At 42.6% G+C, this 20,188-nt stretch overlaps 1 protein-coding gene across 3 annotated transcripts; it reads right to left on the bottom strand.

Annotated features, from left to right (window-relative positions):
* Positions 1-8: 8 nt before the first annotated feature.
* Positions 9-18,630, bottom strand: cept1b (choline/ethanolamine phosphotransferase 1b). 3 transcript variants are annotated; one of them, XM_029693400.1, is made up of 10 exons: positions 18,440-18,630; positions 17,070-17,346; positions 16,733-16,907; positions 11,189-11,336; positions 10,957-11,098; positions 10,213-10,297; positions 9,058-9,189; positions 3,148-3,306; positions 2,849-2,974; positions 9-2,507 (listed from the first exon to the last, which is right to left on the bottom strand). In XM_029693400.1, exons 2-10 carry the CDS (start codon positions 17,261-17,263, stop codon positions 2,391-2,393), a joined length of 1,278 nt encoding a protein of 425 aa, XP_029549260.1. In that variant the 5' UTR covers positions 17,264-17,346; positions 18,440-18,630; the 3' UTR covers positions 9-2,390. The 3 variants fall into 3 exon arrangements, with proteins under 3 accessions (XP_029549260.1, XP_029549261.1, XP_029549259.1); XM_029693401.1 differs by lacking the exon at positions 10,213-10,297 and adding an exon at positions 9,499-9,583 and having other exon boundaries at positions 2,290-2,507; XM_029693399.1 differs by lacking the exon at positions 18,440-18,630 and adding an exon at positions 17,459-17,993 and having other exon boundaries at positions 2,290-2,507.
* Between the last annotated feature and the right edge of the window lie 1,558 nt (positions 18,631-20,188).

Raw genomic sequence — 20,188 nt, 5'->3', positions numbered from 1 at the left:
AACTTACATGTGTGAATATTACATTTTATTTGCGTTAGTGAGGGAGAGATTGTAGAGTGATCTTGTTCTTTTGTCACAACCTATGAACATACTTGTCTGAAAACTAATATACCTGAGCTTGACAGTCTGGCCAAAATAAAACAGTAACGAGCGAAAACACAGTACAAACACACAGAGGAAACAAATTAGGGGCATGTTAAGAGGCTTGACTATCATACAACAGAAAATTAAAAACTATTTAAGGCATCCTTTTACTTATCTGAGAATGACTAGTACAATGAGAGCACTGATCTGACATCAGCAACTACACACACACACACACACACACATTGTTGTATGAGCTCAGTAACTTACATACCAACAACATTACACACAGAAATAAAAGTCAGTTTCTATTGATTCTGATGACTGAATTATAAGCAGACTGCAGGTATGTAGATGCAAAAACATGGTACAGACAAATATGATTAGGGCACAGTCAGAATATCCTTTTTGTTTCACACGAAAGCTCCCCAAATCTTCCAAAACACTTAATTGCTGTATGTGGACCTGGCACAGTGCAGAACGTGCTACATAAAGAAAGTTATTTGTGTAAAGTTATTGTGTTAGAAGGTAATTTTAAAATAAATTAATTTTTTAAAGTAAACATGTCCTTAGATTGTAGATATAAACAAGCTTTGGATAGCCCCACATTATCAGTCAAAATCACCTTTCAACACATTGTGTTGGGGTGGCAGGTAGCCTAGTTAGAGCGTTGGACCAGTAACCGAAAGGTTGCTAGATCCCCAAGCTGACAAGGTAAAAATCTGTCCTTCTGCCCCTGAACAAGGCAGTTAACCCACTGTTCCTAGGCTGTCATTGTAAATAAGAATTTGTTCTCAACTGACTTGCCTAATTAAATAATTAAAATGTATTTAATTTTTTTATAAGTAGACTAATAAAAAAACATTTAGAAACAGGCTGTAGGACTAAAGCTACTAATTGTCATTTAGCTGTGGTATTAGGCACACCATTGAACAAACGCTAGCAGAAAAACAACGCAGACAACATATTTAGCTTCAAATGATAAGAATGACTACTTTTTTGGGAGAATATCACAATACTTTTCTTCATTAAGGGCCATCAACACTTGGCATTTTAGTTTTTCTTGAGCATTCTGAGCAAAATTATTGTAATTGTTTTTAATAACCTGCCCAGGGACTGCGGTTGAAAATTAGCCGGCTGGCTAAAACCGGCACTTTTACTGAAACGTTGATTAATGTGCACTGTGTTTGTAAAAAATAAAACTCAAAATGCAATGCTTCAGTATCTGAGAGGGCAGAAATGTAACAGGCCAAGAAAATTACAAACGGGTACAAAATTCTAAAGCAAGAAAACTGCTGCAAATGTTTTTAAATTATTTGTTAAACATTAAACTATTTTCCTTTTTTAAAAGCAGTATTAGACAGGATATACAGAATAGTATTCCCAAGACAACCACTAGCAATCCTGCATGTGGTGCTATAAGTGTTGTGTAATGTTTGTAGCTTTAGAGAAATGCTTGAGCCATTTGAGGGAAACAAGGCTCAAGACACCCATCTTTTCAAAAGGTGCAATACTATTGTGTATTTACAATAATTTGTTGTAAGCCATTGATCAGGGGCGCCCTAAAATAACATGTTTACATATGTAATGTTTTAAAGAAATCATAATTTAAATGCAATCATAATTATTGCAGGGTTAATAATACCACTTATGCAAGATTGATAGATATGCCAGGTGAGACATTTTGAAATAGAAAACAGCACAAATATCAACACTAATAGTTAGATATTTATGAAACTGAAAAGTGAAGTTATGCAAATATTACAAAACGATCCCTCTATATATAATAAAGACAACACTCCTCCGAAATAAAACTGAAAGCAGACAGACATCCTGTGTAAATCACTTCCTATGCTCTACATTTTCTTGTAGAGAACAAACACACCATCAACACGAAATGTTTGTTTTAAAGTACAATAACACAATTATTAAATGAATAAGGTAGCACCTATTCAAACCCATTGCAGTCTTGCACTAATTTACCCTCTCTGGCACAGAGGAGAGCACTCAGTACATTTCCTATGTGACCATTCACTGCAGAAAAAGGGACAAATCATTATTTTTGTCTAGGAATCTGACTACTGTAACAAGATGAAATCAACACAAATTGCACAAAGCAGCGATGGGAAATAACTTGTCACCTCATATTTCATCTATCCCCTCATTCACTCTGAACCTCTACCGGTAATAGATCCACCCCAACACATTTAAAAAGGGTAAAGAAAGATTGTGACGACTAGCAATCTAACATGAAGAAAGAGAGGGAGAGAGGTGAGGGGGAGAAGAGTGTAATGGCTTCCGTGTCCTCACTGAAGGGTGGAGGGGGTCAGTGGCTTGATTCTGAAGACAAAGATGTGAAGATGGGAGGCAATCTGGTTGCAAACACTGACACAGTAACGCACCAAGTCAACGAAAGACAGGATCTGCAGACAGAAAGCGGAAGAGAAAATTAAGTCAGAAAACAAGATAGCCATAACTGTAGATAATGGACCCTGTGAGTAGATGGATGGATGATGCCGAAGTATCAAAGGGTTTTGCTATTAGTTACAAATAAACGTGGCATTCGACTGAAAACATGTGCCTCTGAAAAACGCACAGCAAGTCAGTGTTGCATGTGAAATGACTGATGGTTCATTTCAAAGAAATGTTCTCATGTGAACACATGCTGTAGATTGCATGTCCTCTTACTTTGAGGTGGAATGACCACCCTGGCCTTGCTCAGATACTATGGACCTCTATACCATGGAAGTGTGTGTGTACTCACCAGTGCAATCCACAGCACCAGGTATTCATCAATAAAACTGTTGAAATACTGGTCCAGGAACAGCAGGCCTGGCCCCAGGAATGCTATATCATGTAGATGCATCTCACTCTTTGTCATATGTGCTACCTGAAACAAACAAGACACAGGCAAGAGTCGTGGTTTAATCAGCAAGCACATTAACATGGATGACATTCATTTACATCATACACATTCTTGCATCAAGTACATTTACATCAACAGTACAATGTTCAGGGTGGGCAGGAATTGCATTCCACCAATAAGCAGCACACCGCACTTACAACTAATTTGTTGGTGATCTTGGCCGACACGAAGCCAAAGGCCAGGATATAAACACAGGGGTGTTTCTCAAAGAGCTGGATAGCGGACTTCTTATAGATCATCATGGCCAGTATTATTACTGAGCCTATATGTAACACAGGAGATAGGACACTGGTTCCCTGGAGAGGAGAGAGAAGAGTCCAAATCAGTGGACATTATTAATAGACCTAGATGATATGTGAGTGCAGCTTGGTGAAAGAAAACACAGTAAGGAATGCTGGTGGACACAACTAGGTGTTAAGTCATAATATACAGTAAGTCCCCCGAAGGAAAACATGGGTGGCCCTGCCTAAAATAAATATTGTCAAGTGATAAACACTAATATCGCTCGGCCAACTGAACTGAGATCAGGTCCAACAGTTTTAATACACATCCTTAATTTCCTCCGAAGCTAATAGACAGCTCAGGCAAATGGATGAAACAGACAAACAAGCACATAGTCATCAAGCCAGCATCATCACCTAAAAAGTATATTGTAATATCCTTCATAGTAATTGTAAACTACATTGTGTCAAAGTTCGTAAACATTTACAGTTGAAGTCGGAGGTTTACATACACTTAGGTTGGGGTCATTAAAACTCGTTTTTCAACCACTCCACACATTTCTTCTTAACAAACTATAGTTTTGACAAGTCGGTTAGGACATCTACTTTGTGCATGACAAGCATTTTTTCCAACAATTGTTTAAAAAATGATTATTTCACTTATAACTCACTGTATCATAATTCCAGTAGGTCAGAAGTTTAAATACACTAAAATTCCAGAAAATGATGTCATGGCTTTAGAAGCTTCTGATAGGCTAATTGACATCATTTGAGTCAATTGGAGGTGTACCTGTGGATGTATTTCAAGGCCTACCTTCAAACTCAGTGCCACTTTGCTTGACATCATGTGAAAATCAAAAGAAATCAGCCAAGACCTCAGAAAAAAAAATTGTAGACCTCCACAAGTCTGGTTCATCCTTGGGAGCAATTTCCAAACGCCTTAATGTACCATGTTCATCTGTACAAACAATAGTACGCAAGTATAAACACCATGGGACCACGCAGCCGTCATACTGCTCAGGAAGGAGACGCGTTCTGTCTCCTAGAGATGAACGTACTTTGGTGCAAAAAATGCAAATCAATCCCAGAACAGCAAAATAACCTTGTGAAGATGCTGGAGGAAACAGGTACAAAAGTATCTATATCTACAATAAAATAAGTCCTATATCGACAAACCTGAAAGGCCGCTCAGCAAGGAAGAAGCCACTGCTCCAAAACCGCCCTAAAAAAGCCAGACTACGGTTTGCAACTGCACATAGGGACAAAGATCATACTTTTTGGAGAAATGTCCTCTGGTCTGATGAAACAAAAATAGAACGGTTTGGCCATAATGACCGTCGTTATGTTTGGAGGAAAAAGGGGGAGGCTTGCAAGAACACCATCCCAACCGTGAAGCACGGGGGTGGCAGCATCATGTAGTGGGAATGCTTTACTGCAAGAGGGACTGGTGCACTTCACAAAATAGATGGCATCATGAGGGAGGAAAATTATGTGGATATATTGAAGCAACATCTCAAAACATCATTCAGGAAGTTAAAGCTTGGTCGCAAATGGGTCTTCCAAATAGACAATGACCCCAAGCATACTTCCAAACTTGTGGCAACATGGCTTAAGGACAACAAAGTCAAGGTATTGGAGTGGCCATCACAAAGCCCTGACCTCAATCCTAAAGAAAATCTCTGGGCAGAACTGAAAAAGTGTGTGCGAGCAAGGAGGCCTACAAACCTGACTCAGTTACACCCCCTCTGTCAGGAGGAATGGGCCAAAATTCACCCAACTTATTGTGGGAAGCTTGTGGAAGGCTACCCGAAATGTTTTACCCAAGTTAAACAATTTAAAAAGGCATTGGTACCAAATACTAATTGAGTGTATGTAAACTTCTGGCCCACTGGGAATGTGATGAATGAAATAAAAGCTGAAATAAATCAGTCGCTCTACTATTATTCTGACATTTCACATTCTTAAAATAAAGTGGTGATCCTAACTGACCTTAGACAGGGAATTTTTACTAGGATTAAATGTCAGGAATTGTGAAAAACTGAGTTTAAATGTATTTGGCTAAGGTGTATGTAAACTTCCGACTTCAACTGTATTTGGGAGAATTCACCCTTGGCATTTTTGTAGATGTTTATTTTTTTATTTCACCTTTATTTAACCAGGTAGGCTAGTTGAGAACAAGTTCTCATTTACAACTGCGACCTGGCCAAGATAAAGTAAAGCAGCGCGACACAAACAACAACACAGAGTTACACATGGAATAAACAAACGTACAGTCAATAACACAATAGAAAAAAAAGAAACTGTGTGCAAATGGCGTGAGGAGGTAAGGCAATACATTTTCCATAGTAGCGAAGTAATTACAATTTAGCAAATTAACACAGGAGTGATAGATGAGCAGATGGTAATGTGCAAGTAGAAATACTGGTGTGCAAAAGAGCAGAAAAGTAAGCAAAAACAATATGGGGATGAGCTAGGTAGATTGGGTGGGCTATTTACAGATGGGCTATGTACAGCTGCAGCGATCAGTTAGCTGCTCAGATAGCTGATGTTTAAAGTTAGTGAGGGAAATATAAGTCTCCAGCGATTTTTGCAATTTGTTCCAGTCAATGGCAGCAGAGAACTGTAAGGAAAGGCGGCCAAAGGAGGTGTTGGCTTTGGGGATGACCAGTGAAATATACCTGCTAGAGCGTGTGCTACGGGTGGGTGTTGTTATCGTGACCAGGGAGCTGAGATAAGGCGGAGCTTTACCTAGCATAGACTTATAGATGACCTGGAGCCAGTGGGTCTGGCGATGGATAAGTAGCGAGGGCCAGCCAACTAGAGCATACAGGTCGCAGTGGTGGGTGGTATAAGGGGCTTTGGTGACAAAACGGATGGCACTGTGATAGACTGCATTCAGTTTGCTGAGTAGAGTATTGGAAGCTATTTTGTAAATGACATCGCCGATCGGTAGGATAGTCAGTTTTACGAGGGTATGTTTGGCGGTGTGAGTAAAGGAGGCTTTGTTTAATTTTGGATATGTTTAATGTGAGTCTGGAAGGAGAGTTTACATTCTAGCCAGACACCTAGGTATTTGTAGTTGTCCACATATTCTAAGTCAGAACCATCCAGAGTAGTGATGGTAGTCGGGCGGGCGGATGCGGGCAGCAAACGTTTGAAAAGCATGCATTTGGTTTTACTACCGTTTAAGAGCAGTTGGAGGCCATGTTGTATGGCATTGAAGCTCGTTTGGAGGTTAGTTAACACAGTGTCTAAAGAAGGGCCAGATGTATACAGAATGGTGTCGTCTGCGTAGAGGTGGATCAGGGAATCACCCGCAGCAAGAGCGACATCGTTGATATATACAGAGAAAAGAGTCGGCCGGAGAATTGAACCCTGTGGTACCCCATTGAGACTGCCAGAGTTCCAGAAAACAGGCCCTCCGATTGACACACTGAACTCTATCTGAGAAGTAGTTGGTGAACCAGGCGAGACAGTCATTTGAGAAACCAAGGCTGTTGAGTCTGCCGATAAGAATACGGTTATTGACAGAGTCGAAAGCCTTGGCCAGGTCAATGAAGACGGCTGCACAGTACTGTCTTTTATCGATGGCGGTGATGATATCGTTTAGTACCTTGAGCGTGGCTGAGGTGCACCTGTGACCAGCTCGAAAACAGGATTGCACAGCGGAGAAGGAACGGTGGGATTCGAAATGGTCAGTGATCTGTTTATTAACTTGGCTTTCAAAGACTTTAGAAAAGGCAGGGCAGGATGGATATAGGTCTATAACAGTTTGGGTCTAGAGTGTCACCCCCTTTGAAGAGGGGGGATGACCGCGGCAGCTTTCCAATCTTTAGGGATCTCGGACAATACGAAAGAGAGGTTGAACAGACTGGTAATAGGGGTTGCAACAACGGCTGCGGATAATTTTAGAAAGAGAGGGTCCAGATTGTCTAGCCCAGCTGATTTGTACGGGTCCAGGTTTTGCAGCTCTTTCAGAACATCTGCTATCTGGATTTGGGTGAAGGAGAAGCTGGGGAGTCTTGGGCAAGTAGCTGCGGGGGGTGCGGAGCTGTTGGCCGGGGTTGGGGTAGCCAGGAGGAAAGCATGGCCAGCCGTAGAGAAATGTTTATTGAAATTCTCGATTATCGTGGATTTATCGGTGGTGACAGTGTTTCCTAGCCTCAGTGCAGTGGGCAGCTAGGAGGAGGTGCTCTTATTATCAATGGACTTTACAGTGTCCCAAAACTTTTTGGAGTTAGAGCTACAGGATGCAAATTTCAAGGGCTATATCTGTTCTTAGTTCTACATTTTTTCAAAGGGGCATGCTTATTTAAGATATGGTATGGGGTACGGTGGGATGCTGGTACAGTGGAGGTAAACCCAGGAATGATGATAAGAGGTTGCATCATGTGTGGGAGGTGGGACAAAGGAGGTATCTGAGACATGTTGAGTGGGACTAGGGGCACCGCAGTAAACTAAAACAATGATAACTATCCTAAACAACAGTGTACAAGGCATTTTGACATTTGAGAGAGACAAAGCGAGGCATAAAGCAATCACAGGTGTTGATTGGGAGAGCTAGCTAAGACAACAACGGGTAAGACAACAACAGCTAATCAGCTAAGACAACAGGTAAAATGGCGATGAATGGGCAGAGAGGGTCAGTTAACTACACACAGGGCCTGAGTTCGAGGCTGGGGCCGACAGATAAACAAAAAAATAAAGAAAATGGAGTACCGTGATTAATGAACAGTCCAGCAGGCATCAGCTATGTAGCCAAGTGATCATAGGGTCCAGTGAACAGCAATAGATGGAACAGGGAAGCCGCGGGGTAGTCATTACTACGCTAGCACGCGGGAGACACAGCGTTTAAAGTTAGCAGGCCGGGGTAAGTAGAAGCGTCAGCTCCGTCGTCCGGCAAAGGCTGGTTGAGGGCACAGCGGATGGAGATACGTCGGCGGACCAGTCGTGGTGCTACGGCGGTGCGCCGTGTCGACAAAGGGTCCGGACCAGATGGCGAAAGAGGTATTGTAGTTGCTGTAATTTCGTTTGCTAGCCGGGAGATGCGCCTGGCTCGCTGCTAACTGGTGCTAGCTTCGGGGCAGGGGAATTAGCCACTAAAGCCACTCAGTAGCAGCTAGCTAGCAGCGATGATCCGATGCAAAGGTCCAGAGCTTACGACAAGGATCCGGTGGAGGCATCGGCTGTGTAGCCGAGTGATCACAGAGTAGGCCGGGAGGTGGGCCTGGCTCAGGGCTAGCTTCGGGGCTGGGTCACTCGGTGGCAGTTAGCTAGCTGTGATGATCAGGAGTAATGGTCCAGGGTTTACGGCAGGAATCCGGCGTTGTAGTCCGATACTGGCAGGCTGGCAAGTATTATCCAAGCTAAAAAAACAGCTGGTGTCTGTGCAGAAGGTAAAGGCCGCTAGCAGTGGCTAACAATGACTAAATAGCTAGTAGCTAATTAGCTGGCTAGCCACTGATGGAGGTTCTGGCTATAAGGGCTAAAAAAAATAGCGGATCCGTGTCACATTGAGTGAGGCGGGCTACCGGAAGGTATATTTAATTAAAAAATGGAAAAGAGATTGAAAATAAATGGAAATATATACAAAAAAATACAAAAAAGTAAACGAGAGGACGACAAACCACGTCTGCACTGCTACGCCATCTTTGAATTTAAAAATAAATAAAAAATAATGTTAAAAGGACTGGATTGATGTGAGCAATACATCAAAAGAAAACACAGAGACTGTCAAAGGGAAAGGTGGGGACTACCATTTTGCTTAAGCCTATTCAGTTCTTTATGAAGGTCAGGGACTAGGCTACAGGTCAATTGTAGACTTACTGCTATTGTGGATCCATTTTTGCCCACACCTCCGGTAAATATAACCCGGAAGTAATTAGTACAGGAAAAGATAGCCCCTAAGAAAGTGCAGATGGCTGGAACTATTTTCATCTGGATGTTTATGACTGGGATCTGTGGAGGTGAGGGAGCAAGATATCATTTATTACAAACAGCCAGTCAACACCATCAGTGTTTAGTACATTTCACAACTCTAAACATTGTTTGTAAGATGGTTCATTTCATTCAAAAAACAGTTTCATTACTGAATGAAATTGCATTTAATATAGTAAGGAATCACACTGTACACAGAATTAGAACATACCGATGCGGGCAGCGCGACCATTATATTACCAGTGTTACGGCTTCATCATTCAGTTAGTTATGCCATTCATTTCAGTTACCAAAAGGCAATCAGTGGAAATTTGAGCCAATCAGAATTACCAGTGACTGCCAAAAAGCGGATCCTCCCACGGCGGCCAGCAAATATATGATTATAATGAAGATTTGCACCTCAGTCACGTCAATGCTGAGAGGAGCAGGCAGAGAGCAGAGGTTAGTCAGAACAGTCATCAACTCTGTCCATAAGCACAGCGGCACAAGCCTGCACTACAGTGTGTCTTCACCCAAACACTAACCACAGCTCTTCCAGTCAGAGATGTCAATCATGATGCACTTATGGCAAACATATGCACTGAGTTTACAAAACATTATGGACACCTGCTCTTTCCATGACATAGTATGATTCCCCGATGAAGGTTAAAAAATAGGACATCCAGCAAACTTGATACAACTGTGGGAAGCATTGGAGTCAACATGGGTCAGCATCCCTGTGCAACGCATTCGACACCTTGTAGAGTCCATGCCCCGACGAATTGAGGCTGTTCTGAAGGCAAAAGTGAAGGGGGTGCAACTCAATATTAGGAAGCTGTTCATAATGTTTTGCACACTTAGTGTATGTTTTGGTATTCTTTCAGTAGCATGGATCTAGTCCGTTTCTACTCATGAAATGGTTTGTTTTCAGACCAGGCAAGTGCAAAGATTTCCTCCCTCCCATTAGCTTGTGGCTAGAGGTCAGTGTGTGGGGAAGCAGGGATCTAATTGGCTGAGGCTCACTGCATATCTGTCAGGCCAAGATGCTGTCCGTCAGAGATTTACCGTCACGTTCCACAGGAAGGGGCCTACAGTGGCTGTCAGCATCTGTAACAGCGCTAGACAGATCTGTAACTCTGTAATATCAAATCTACACACACAGAGACATTTTTTCAAAGTGCACTCCACTGAGAATAAAGGATAGAAATACTTGATCATACAGATGCTTACACACTGTTACTGTGACCGTATTACCGCTGGTCACGAGTCATGAAGGCAGTGAAATTCCACGTGACCATTTAGTCACGGTAATTAGTCTTCTCCAAGCTCTGATGCTGTTGATGGTCATTAGTAACCTACCAAACTTGCTAATTGCCTGGTACTCAGCACTCTATTGTCCCTCTAATCACTCTGACATCAATGCAAATGTATTCGAAAATCACTTCATGAGAGCCCATGAGCTCATGTTGCGCAACAATTGACGTAGTACACAATGAGGACACGTTTTGGGTCATGAGCACTACTTTCAAAACTACTGACTGAAATTATACAAAAGCTAGGTAAGTAGCCTAATTATCCAGCTGAGGCCACGGGGGACCACTCTGACCCACAATCTGGGAATGCCTTTGAGAACCCCTGATGCTCTTCGCTACACTAGAACTGCAGTGTAGATCCTATCTTTCACTTTTCATTCTAACCCATCACTTACCTCTCCTTTAATTCCCCATATCCATTCCCTCACCTACTACCAGCATCACTCTACTTCTCTAAAGCCACTCTTCTCCCTCCTCCCCATTCAGACACACTCACATGCCGAAGCGCAGGGTGCCGGAGACGTATGTCTGCCAGTGGGCACAGTAGAACATGAACATGCCAGCGAAACAGCAGAAGAACATCCAGTCAGGGTTGGTGCCTAGCTGCACTGCTATACTGGTGCCCAGGACCACAAACACTGAGAGGGAGAGGAAATGGAAACAGAGTCAATGAAATCCTAATAAGGCAAACAAAGTTATATGGAACACACACAGAGAGGCGTCTGTACCTGTGGAGAGGGAGTCACAGCCGTGGTCAAACAGTTCACCCAGCGGAGAGCTGCTATTAGTTCGTCTGGCTTGCTTCCCATCAATGGCATCCAGTGATTGGTACACAAACAGGCCCACCGCACACAGCAGGTATGCCCACAGCGGTGCCTGACGAAAAAAAAGACACCAAAGAATACTTAATGAATAATATTTTAAAAATGCCTTCTTCCCAATGGATTTTTTGGGGGGTTATGATAGGGTAATCTCACAAAACATGTTTGAATTGTGTTCTTAGAGAATCGGTGGGTATTATCATCAATAGAGAATCATCTGACATAAAACGTGATCTTCAGGCAGCTGTAAACTACACAAAGGAGATATGTTTGAACTTGAGTAAAATAGGTTGATGTGTGGTTTGTTTCCCTCTAAATAGATTTGGAACACAGCAGGGCTTTGTCCTTCATTAGTTAACCAGCATGGAGAGAGTTTCACAGCGTCATCAATGTGTCATGCGTTTATTTCCTGTCCCGTTTTTACTGGGTCAATGATGAGCTGACAGCAGTTTACACAGACCAAAATCAACCGGAATATGACACATCCTGGCCTACAACTTAGAGGCTTGGCCACTTGGCATTCATATAAATAACCACCCTGTTATTGCATAGCAGCTCATAGCCTTATACATTAAGCTTTTTATTATTTCAGGTCCTCGGGCAGAAACGGGGATTTGGGGAGCGGGAGAGAATTAAGGGGGTTATGAAAGAGGACAGTGCCAAGGGGTTGGCATGGAGATATTGAAAAGTAGAGCAGGGTGGAAATATCTGCTGACTGCCTCTGTGTTATCAGTGAACATATGATTATGAATTTAATGGCAAGATGACAGGGCTGTGAAACTAAGAGGCCCTAGAGCAAGTGTACTTTCTGTTCAAACATGTCACGGTGACAAACTCAGCCCGGAAAACACCCTGTATCAGCTGCACTGTTGACTCATAAAACACTAACACACACACACACACACACACACACACACACACACACACACACACGGGGCAGGTTGTCTTAAACACTCCTGACCTGGGTCATCAGAAACAGGACACTGACTAGTACAGCATGTTAAGTAAATACCAACTTCTCTGGGCTATGAAACAGTGCTGCCACTAATGTTTTAGCTCTTTAACTATCACACCTCTAACATGTTAACAGAAGTATCACCTATTATGTCAGGTGTTGAATCATTCTGACAACAATGAACATTATAAGAGGTGTTGTGACATAGGTACACAGTCACTGAGATTCTCCCTCCAGAACTAGTACCCTACCAAGCCTGTTCTCTGTGATAAACTGAATTCTCTCTAGTCTAGCGAGTCCAGTCCAGCAAATTATATTCTCTGTTTTGCCTTCCTTTGTTGCTCCACATCGTGAGCAAATATACATGCAGAGTGATTTTTCAACCTTTGTCCTACAAAAGGAAACAGTGGAGGGGGTGGATAACTTCAGAGACAGAGCTCTATTTACAGAAAGGGAAAACAAGTTACGCTCGTCATCAAATCCTGTAACTCTTCCGAATTAAAACTACTCTAACCCACCTTTTAGTTGCCGACTGTTGAAGCAGTGACCTGTTAAGCAGCACAGTGGAAGTCAGGTGACACAGCAGTGATCTTCAAACCTGCCTCCTGGAGACCCACAGGGTGTGTTCCAGCCCAGCACCAACACACCGGATTCAACTAATCATCAAGCCCTTGATTCATTCAATCAAGTGTGATACTGCTGGGCCGGAATAATAGCCTGCCCCCCCTGTGGGTGCCAGGATGAAAGAACATCTGCATTAAAGGGACTCCTAAAATGAGAACATGTTTTGCCTTGCGGATAATGCTTGGTCTACTTTTCAAGGTTATTTGTGGATTAAATTCATGTGGTCAAATATGCAGTCAGCTGCTTTCTGGGAAAGCTGGAATTGCAGGGATAATAAACATGTTGTTTTCTTCCATGGTTAGACCGGCTTCTATAACAAATAAGTAGATTATACAGTTGAAGTGGGAAGTTTACATACACTCAGGTTGGAGTCATTAAAACTCGTTTTTCAACCACTCCACAAATTTCTTATTAACAAACTATAGTTTTGGCAAGTCGGTTAGGACATCTACTTTGTGCATGACAAGTCATTCTTACAACAATTGTTTACAGACAGATTATTTCACTTATATTTCACTGTATCACAATTCCAGTGGGTCAGAAGTTTACATACACTAAGTTGACTGTGCCTTTAAACAGCTTGGAAAATTACAGAAAATAATGTCATGGCTTTAGAAGCTTCTGATAGGCTAATTGACATCATTTGAGTCAATTGGAGGAGTACTTGTGGATGTATTTCAAGGCCTACCTTCAAAAGCAGTGCCTATTTGGGAAAAAATAAAAATAAATCAGCCAAGACCTCAGAAAAATAATTGTTGACCTCCACAAGTCTGGTTCATCCTTGGGAGCAATTTCCAAACGCCTGAAGGTACCACGTTCATCTGTACGAACAACAGTACGCAAGTATAAACACCATGGGACCACGCAGCCGTCATACCAGTCAGGAAAGGAGATGCGTTCTGTCTCCTAGAGATGAACGTACTTTGGTGCAAAAAGTGCAAATCAATCCCAGAACAACAGCAAAGGACCTTGTGAAGATGCTGGAGGAAAAAGGTACAAAAGTATCTATATCCACAGTAAAACGAGTCCTATATCGACATAACCTGAAAGGCCGCTCAGCAAGGAAGAAGCCACTGCTCCAAAACCGCCATAAAAAAAACAGACTATGGTTTGCAACTGCATATGGGGACAAAGATCATACTTTTTGGAGAAATGTCCTCTTGTCTGATGAAACAAAAATAGAACTGTTTGGCCATAATGACCATCGTTATGTTTGCAAGCCGAAGAACACCATCCCGACCGTGAAGCACGGGGGTGGCAGCATCATGTTGTGGGGGTGCTTTGCTGCCGGAGGGACTGGTGCACTTCACAAAATAGATGGCATCATGAGGGAAGAAAATTATGTGGATATATTGAAGCAACATCTCAAGACATCAGTCAGGAAGTTAAAGTTTGGTCGAAAATGGGTCTTCCAAATGGACATGACCCCAAGCATACTTCCAAACTTGTGGCAAAACGGCTTAAGGACAACAAAGTCAAGGTATTGGAGTGGCCACCACAAAGCCCTGACCTCAATCCTATAGAACATTTGTGGGCAGAACTGAAAAAGCATGTGCGAGCAAGGAGGCCTACAAACCTGACCCAGTTACACCAGCTCTGTCAGGAGGAAGGGCCAAAATTCACCCAACTTACTGTGGGAAGCTTGTGGAAGGCTACCTGAAATGTTTTACCCAAGTTAAACATTTTAAAGGCAATGCGACCTAATACTAATTGGGTGTATGTAAACTTCTGACCCACTGGGAATGTGATGAAAGAAATACAAGCTGAAATAAATCATTCTCTACTATTATTCTGACATTTCACACTCTTAAAATAAAGTGGTGATCCTAACTGACGTATAACAGGGAATTTTTACTTGGATTAAAATGTCAGGAATTGTGAAAAACTGAGTTTAAATGTATTTGGCTAAGGCGTATGTAAACTTCCAACTTCAACTGTATAAGTTAATGTTTACAGTGACTAAGTCTGTTTTTGTGAGCCTCATACACTTGGATCATGTGCATTTCCACAGTAACAGAATTAATGTGATATATTTGCGCCGTCATTCTTTTACCAAACTTTGCATCTTCACTATTCTTCAAGTAAATGCGTTTTTGTAAAATGTTCAGTGGAAATTGTTTACTAGTAGTCCTTGTGCATAGAGTTGCATGGTTTGTTTAACTTTGCAATCATTGGTTTTTGTTTAGCTTCCATTTTAAAGTGAAACAGATGAGTCTCAGCATCATTCTGTTACCATGGAATTACCCTCATGCACCGGTGTTGTGGACTTGTAGGAAAACAGCCAGAGCTGAACAAACAACGCACATGGTGGTCTATAGATGCGGTAAAGAGGTCAATTAAACTCGACCAAAACAATGGAATTGCGATGGAAACGCATGGGTGAAAGGGCCGTGGGGGAAAGATCCCGAATCTTCTCATTGCCCCCCAGCAACATTACCCTACATTCAGGCTATTGTTTATATGTGCATTTCACAGTATGTTGAGGTAAAAATCAGAGTATAATGCCCGTATGGATGTCAACCCCAACAGATGTTCATGTCATGGTCATTAAATCAACTGCATTAATTAAAAAATTATTGGACTATCACCACCGATTTCTGTATGCTAGCTATGCTAACCAGCTTATACGAACATGAGTTAGCAGTCACTTCTAAACCTGAAAAGGGACAACTTCAACATGTTATGCAGTGGAAACATCAAAATCGGAGTTAAGTAACCACATTGTGGGCCTGTTACAATACATAAATCATGACGGATTGGAAGAATATCCACTTTGTTAAATCATATTTGTTGAATGTTCGACAATCTGGTCAATAGAACGTCAGCGTTCCATTGACTCCTTTACCGCATATATAGACAAACAAAATGCATTATATTGCATTAGGCTGTTTTGTATGCCTCTTAGTTTGAACGTAATCTAATTTTATGTACATTAAAGTCTGATATGACAAATTAAATTCCCTTGTGGAAAGACAAAGTTATCCTAGGTTTTCAGTTGTGGAGGGAAACGACTAAGCTTAACAGTTTGTATGTTTTGCTGTCTCCTCTCTATTCCCGGTCCTTAGTGTGCACTCATCTCTGCAGTGCTGTGGTGTGTTGGCCGGGGAAGGGGGTCGGGGTATCAGGTGCAGACTAGCTGTAACCTGAGAGCTATGGGCACAGGATGTTCATCCAGAACAGAAAGCCTGAGCTATGCCAAACTCTCAACAGCACAGAGATGGTAAACAAACAAAAAGCCAGACAAACTTACCATAAAAACCATTGCTGACAGAAAACAGATTCACAGAACCTTGAGACAAAATAACTGACAGGAGGGGGAATGCTTGCTAGAGTAAAAAAAACAATGCAAATGCTATACGAAGTATGAACCCCTGGTAATGTTGTATTGAATGTTTGTTTGTAGCATTAAAGATCAACCTAAAAAGTGTTTTCTAACATTTACATTTTAGTCATTTAGCAGACGCTCTTATCCAGAGCGACTTACAGTAGTGATTGCATACATTTGATACATTTTTTATCTTTTTTTTTCGTACTGGTCCTCCGTGGGAATCGAACCCACAACCCTGGCGTTGCAAACACCATGCTCTACCAACTGAGCTACACAGTAGCTTCAGTGTTCAATCATCTGACAGTCTGCGATGAAAACTTTATTTAATTTGCCTGTCGGGCAGACTACAATACGGTAGCACTTTACTTGAGCCCTCCAACCATACCTGTCCAATGGCACTAAGCCAGGCAGTGTATAACTAGCCTATTCAGCGGCTGTGGGGCAGGACAGTAGAACGTGCGCCCCTTGGGGTCCCGAGGATTGAGTTGGGGAAATGCTGACTTACACCCTACCTGAATAGGTGCTATATTGTTGCCATTGTTACCTGTTCAGTGGCAGTGGGGCAGTAGTAGACCAGCACCAGGGTGGTGAATACGTTGGTGGCTAGGCCCACGATGGTGATGAGGTTGGGGGCAATCCAGGTGGGCACATGGCCCACCAGCCACTCCCAGTAGCACTGCATCAGAGGCTCCAGCAGGGAGTGACCTGCACTGCTGTACCTGTAGAGGGGGAACCAGGACCCCAGAACGATTAACCAGATTTAACACATTTTCATCCCAAAGTGTTTGATGTAACACTAAGTACAAAACACATGCTCTGTGATCATCACGTCAAAGCTAAATAAGGATATGATTGATCTTAGGTTTTACAAATGATAGTACCTGTGTTCCTCCAGTCTCTTCAGCTGTTGGCGGTCGAGTGGGGGAGTAGGCAGCTCAATCAGCCTGCGCAGGGCTCCAGGGGCCAGCCAGCAGGCCGCTTCCATGCCGACACCCTGCCCAGGATCCCTCTCCTTGACTGGGCCCCGGCGTGTCCGAACACCCCCCTGCTGCTGCTGGTACCCAGTGGTGCTCATGGCCCTGCTAGCACAGTGCCCTCTGCTTCAGGCTGCCTCAGCCTCCCCCACCACTTGCTGGGGCTCCACAATGGAGCTGCACACTGATGGGTGGAAGAGGAGAGAACAGGTCATGTGATGAAAGGTTGGCTCACATGAAGGCTAGGTGCTGAAATGGGACTTGGAGTTCAGTTGGCTCTAGTAGTTGTCTCTCACCAGTTGCTTCTTTAACTGTTTTACTGAACTCATTTAATCTCATACAAGTTCTCACTTGAGTGAAAGTGAGGCAGGATGTGGTGGGTGGGATAGCTAGAAAAAGAGTTGAGAGTGAAAGAGAATAAAAATGGACCATAGAGTCAAGCCAGGCTATCTATTGACACCCACACTCAGGCTCCTGTTCACCCAGTTCTGAGTTATAAAACACTGTTCAACCACACCCCTAAAGACACAATGGGGTGGGATATGGCAGGTCCTGCCCTCACAATCCACTAAACATGAGGCTTCCCAAACAAATCTTAGCCACTGAGAATTCCATATCATCCGAGAGTCACAATCTGCACACAGTAACCACAGAAATTCCTCTACAACAGTGGTGCCTAAACTTGGTCAGACCCTTTTCTTGTGATCCCACCGACCAAACCAATGTTTGGCCAATGTTGCAGACCTTGTTGTTTGTTTATAGCAAAGCAACAAATGTATCAATGATGCAGTCAGTCAGACCCCCAGGTCATTCCAGGTTTAACTAGTTTCCACTTGTAGCACCATCATAAAAGTATTGCAAAGTAACTGAGTTTAATACTGACATCAATGAATATCAAAGACAAAGGGGAGATCAATGGGAATGGATAGCAAACATATGCAATACAAATGTGCTGCGACACTGCCTCTGAAACCTGTCTGTCTAAACAGTCTCACTGTAAATTACAGAAAGTCTGGACCGGTGACGTCCCGGCCAACTAGCTAGCAGCACTTGCAAATGACAACACGACACATAGTTAGCTAACGATACCTATCCTATCCTATCCCTCGATGAAATTACAACCTAGCTAACTGCCAATGTTTCCTTCACCGAGCTCTAGAAACCCATCAGTTCATTTGTCCCCCCCTCTCTCTCCCTCCAGAACCAAAATGACAGCTAGATAGCTTTCTTGCTAGTTAGTTAGCTGTAAGATATCAGCTTGCCAAGGAGACGCTGACCTGGCTAGTAAAGAGGGCAGGGTGTCCGACGGTCGGGGCACTTCACAGTGCGTCGAATGACTCCTTGGTAGGGTTGTAGCAGTAGTCTTCCCGTTCACGGCGTAGAAAAGATGCGACAGCCCTCAGCGAGCGTTACTGCAGGTAGGATCAACAACACGTCGGATCCCACTCAGGGTTCTTCTTTAAGTTTTATTGTCGAATCGCAACCAACTGACAGGTGCATACACCGCCACCTACTGTACTGGAGTGTGAGGCCAGTCACGACCTATCTTATTCTCTGAACTACCCCAAATTTCTAATAAAATAAAATAATTCCCAACAAACCTCACTACTCTCATCACCCCCACCCAAAATACCACACACTCCCCATTCCCGTCAACCTCTCTGACCCCGCCAAACAACCTCTTCCTTTCTACATCATGCATTTCACAAAATAATAATACATTCAACCGTTTCCTCTACCATACATTCATTACACATTCCAGTACCATGTTTCCCTATCAATTTCAAAGATGAATTAAATCCCGTATGCCCCAACTGATCCTATTCAACATAACCTCCTCCCTTCTGTTCCCATTATATGACACTACAGATTTCCTTGTACTATAACAAAAGGTCTGCCCTTACTCCTTTCATCCCATTGTCTCTGCCAGCAATCTAACCCATTTTCCAAATCAATGTTTTCCACGATATTATTTTTCACTGCTTTTTTTGCTATTATATCTACTATATCATTTCTATAAACACCTGTATGAGCCATAATCCAACAGAACTGAATTTCAATACCATTTCTTTGTAACCCCAACAACATAATCATTATTTTTAACCATAAATCCTTTTAAACTACACAAAACTGATGCAGAGTCCCAACATAATACTACTCTTCTTGGTTGCACCTCCTCTATCCAACAATTATCGGAACCATTTCTGTAGATAAATAAAGAATTTGTTAGTCTCTTGCATAGATTAACATCAAACTCAGGAATTAACACACCTGGTCCTGTCTTCCCATTCACTGCAAGACAAGAATAAAACTGATTACTAATATATTGATCCTCTATTGTTCTTACATAATCTTCTTCACACCACTGTTTATTTTCTTCTATCAGGCTAAAATCAACATGTGGTCTGGTATAAAACCAAGGTGGCACATTTCCTATTGGCCCAGATGGTCAACCCTTTTTCTCTGGGCCAAAACCTCTCTTTTGATATCGTTCATATTCCCAGCAATCTTCCAATACGGTCAGTGTAGGATGATCTACCATACTACCCTTCAGTCTTGCTCAGTATGCCAGGGCTAGCTTAACTCTTCTAAGGGATAGGGCATTTCCCCAGTATCTACTTGTAAAGCTTCAACCGGTGTAGTTTTAATGCACCATCGCACATCCTGAGTGCCCTCGCTTGCATCCTATCAAGGCGCAACAGCGATGTAAAAGCCATGAGAACCACATAAACTTAGCAAAAAAGAAACGTCCTCTCACTGTCAACTGCGTTTATTTTCAGCAAACTTAACATGTGTAAATATTTGTATGAACATAAGATTCAACAACTGAGACATAAACTGAACAAGTTCCACAGACATGTGACTAACAGAAATGGAATAGCGTGTCCCTGAACAAGGTGGGGGGGGGGGGTCGTCACATCAAAAGTAACAGTCAGTATCTGGTGTGGCCACTAGCTGCATTAAGTACTGCAGTGCATCTCCTCCTCATGGACTGCACCAGATTTTCCAGTTCTTGCTGTGAGATG

This window comes from Salmo trutta, chromosome 16 (genome assembly GCF_901001165.1).
Source record: "Salmo trutta chromosome 16, fSalTru1.1, whole genome shotgun sequence".
NCBI lineage: Eukaryota > Metazoa > Chordata > Actinopteri > Salmoniformes > Salmonidae > Salmo > Salmo trutta.
The sequence above is the reverse complement of the archived record's forward strand: the minus strand, read 5'-3'. Positions and strand labels throughout refer to the sequence as shown.

What these genes read in the sequence shown, in the direction of transcription:
- cept1b (XM_029693400.1), bottom strand. Translation starts at nt 17,263, where the DNA reads ATGAGCACCACTGGGTACCAGCAGCAGCAGGGGGGTGTTCGGACACGC. An exon ending in AAAATGGATCCACAATAGCA is followed by an intron (nt 3,307 to 9,057) that starts GTAAGTCTACAA and finishes TCTCCTCTCCAG; the next exon opens with GGAACCAGTGTCCTATCTCC. An exon ending in TGGTGCTGTGGATTGCACTG is followed by an intron (nt 2,508 to 2,848) that starts GTGAGTACACAC and finishes TTCTGTCTGCAG; the next exon opens with ATCCTGTCTTTCGTTGACTT.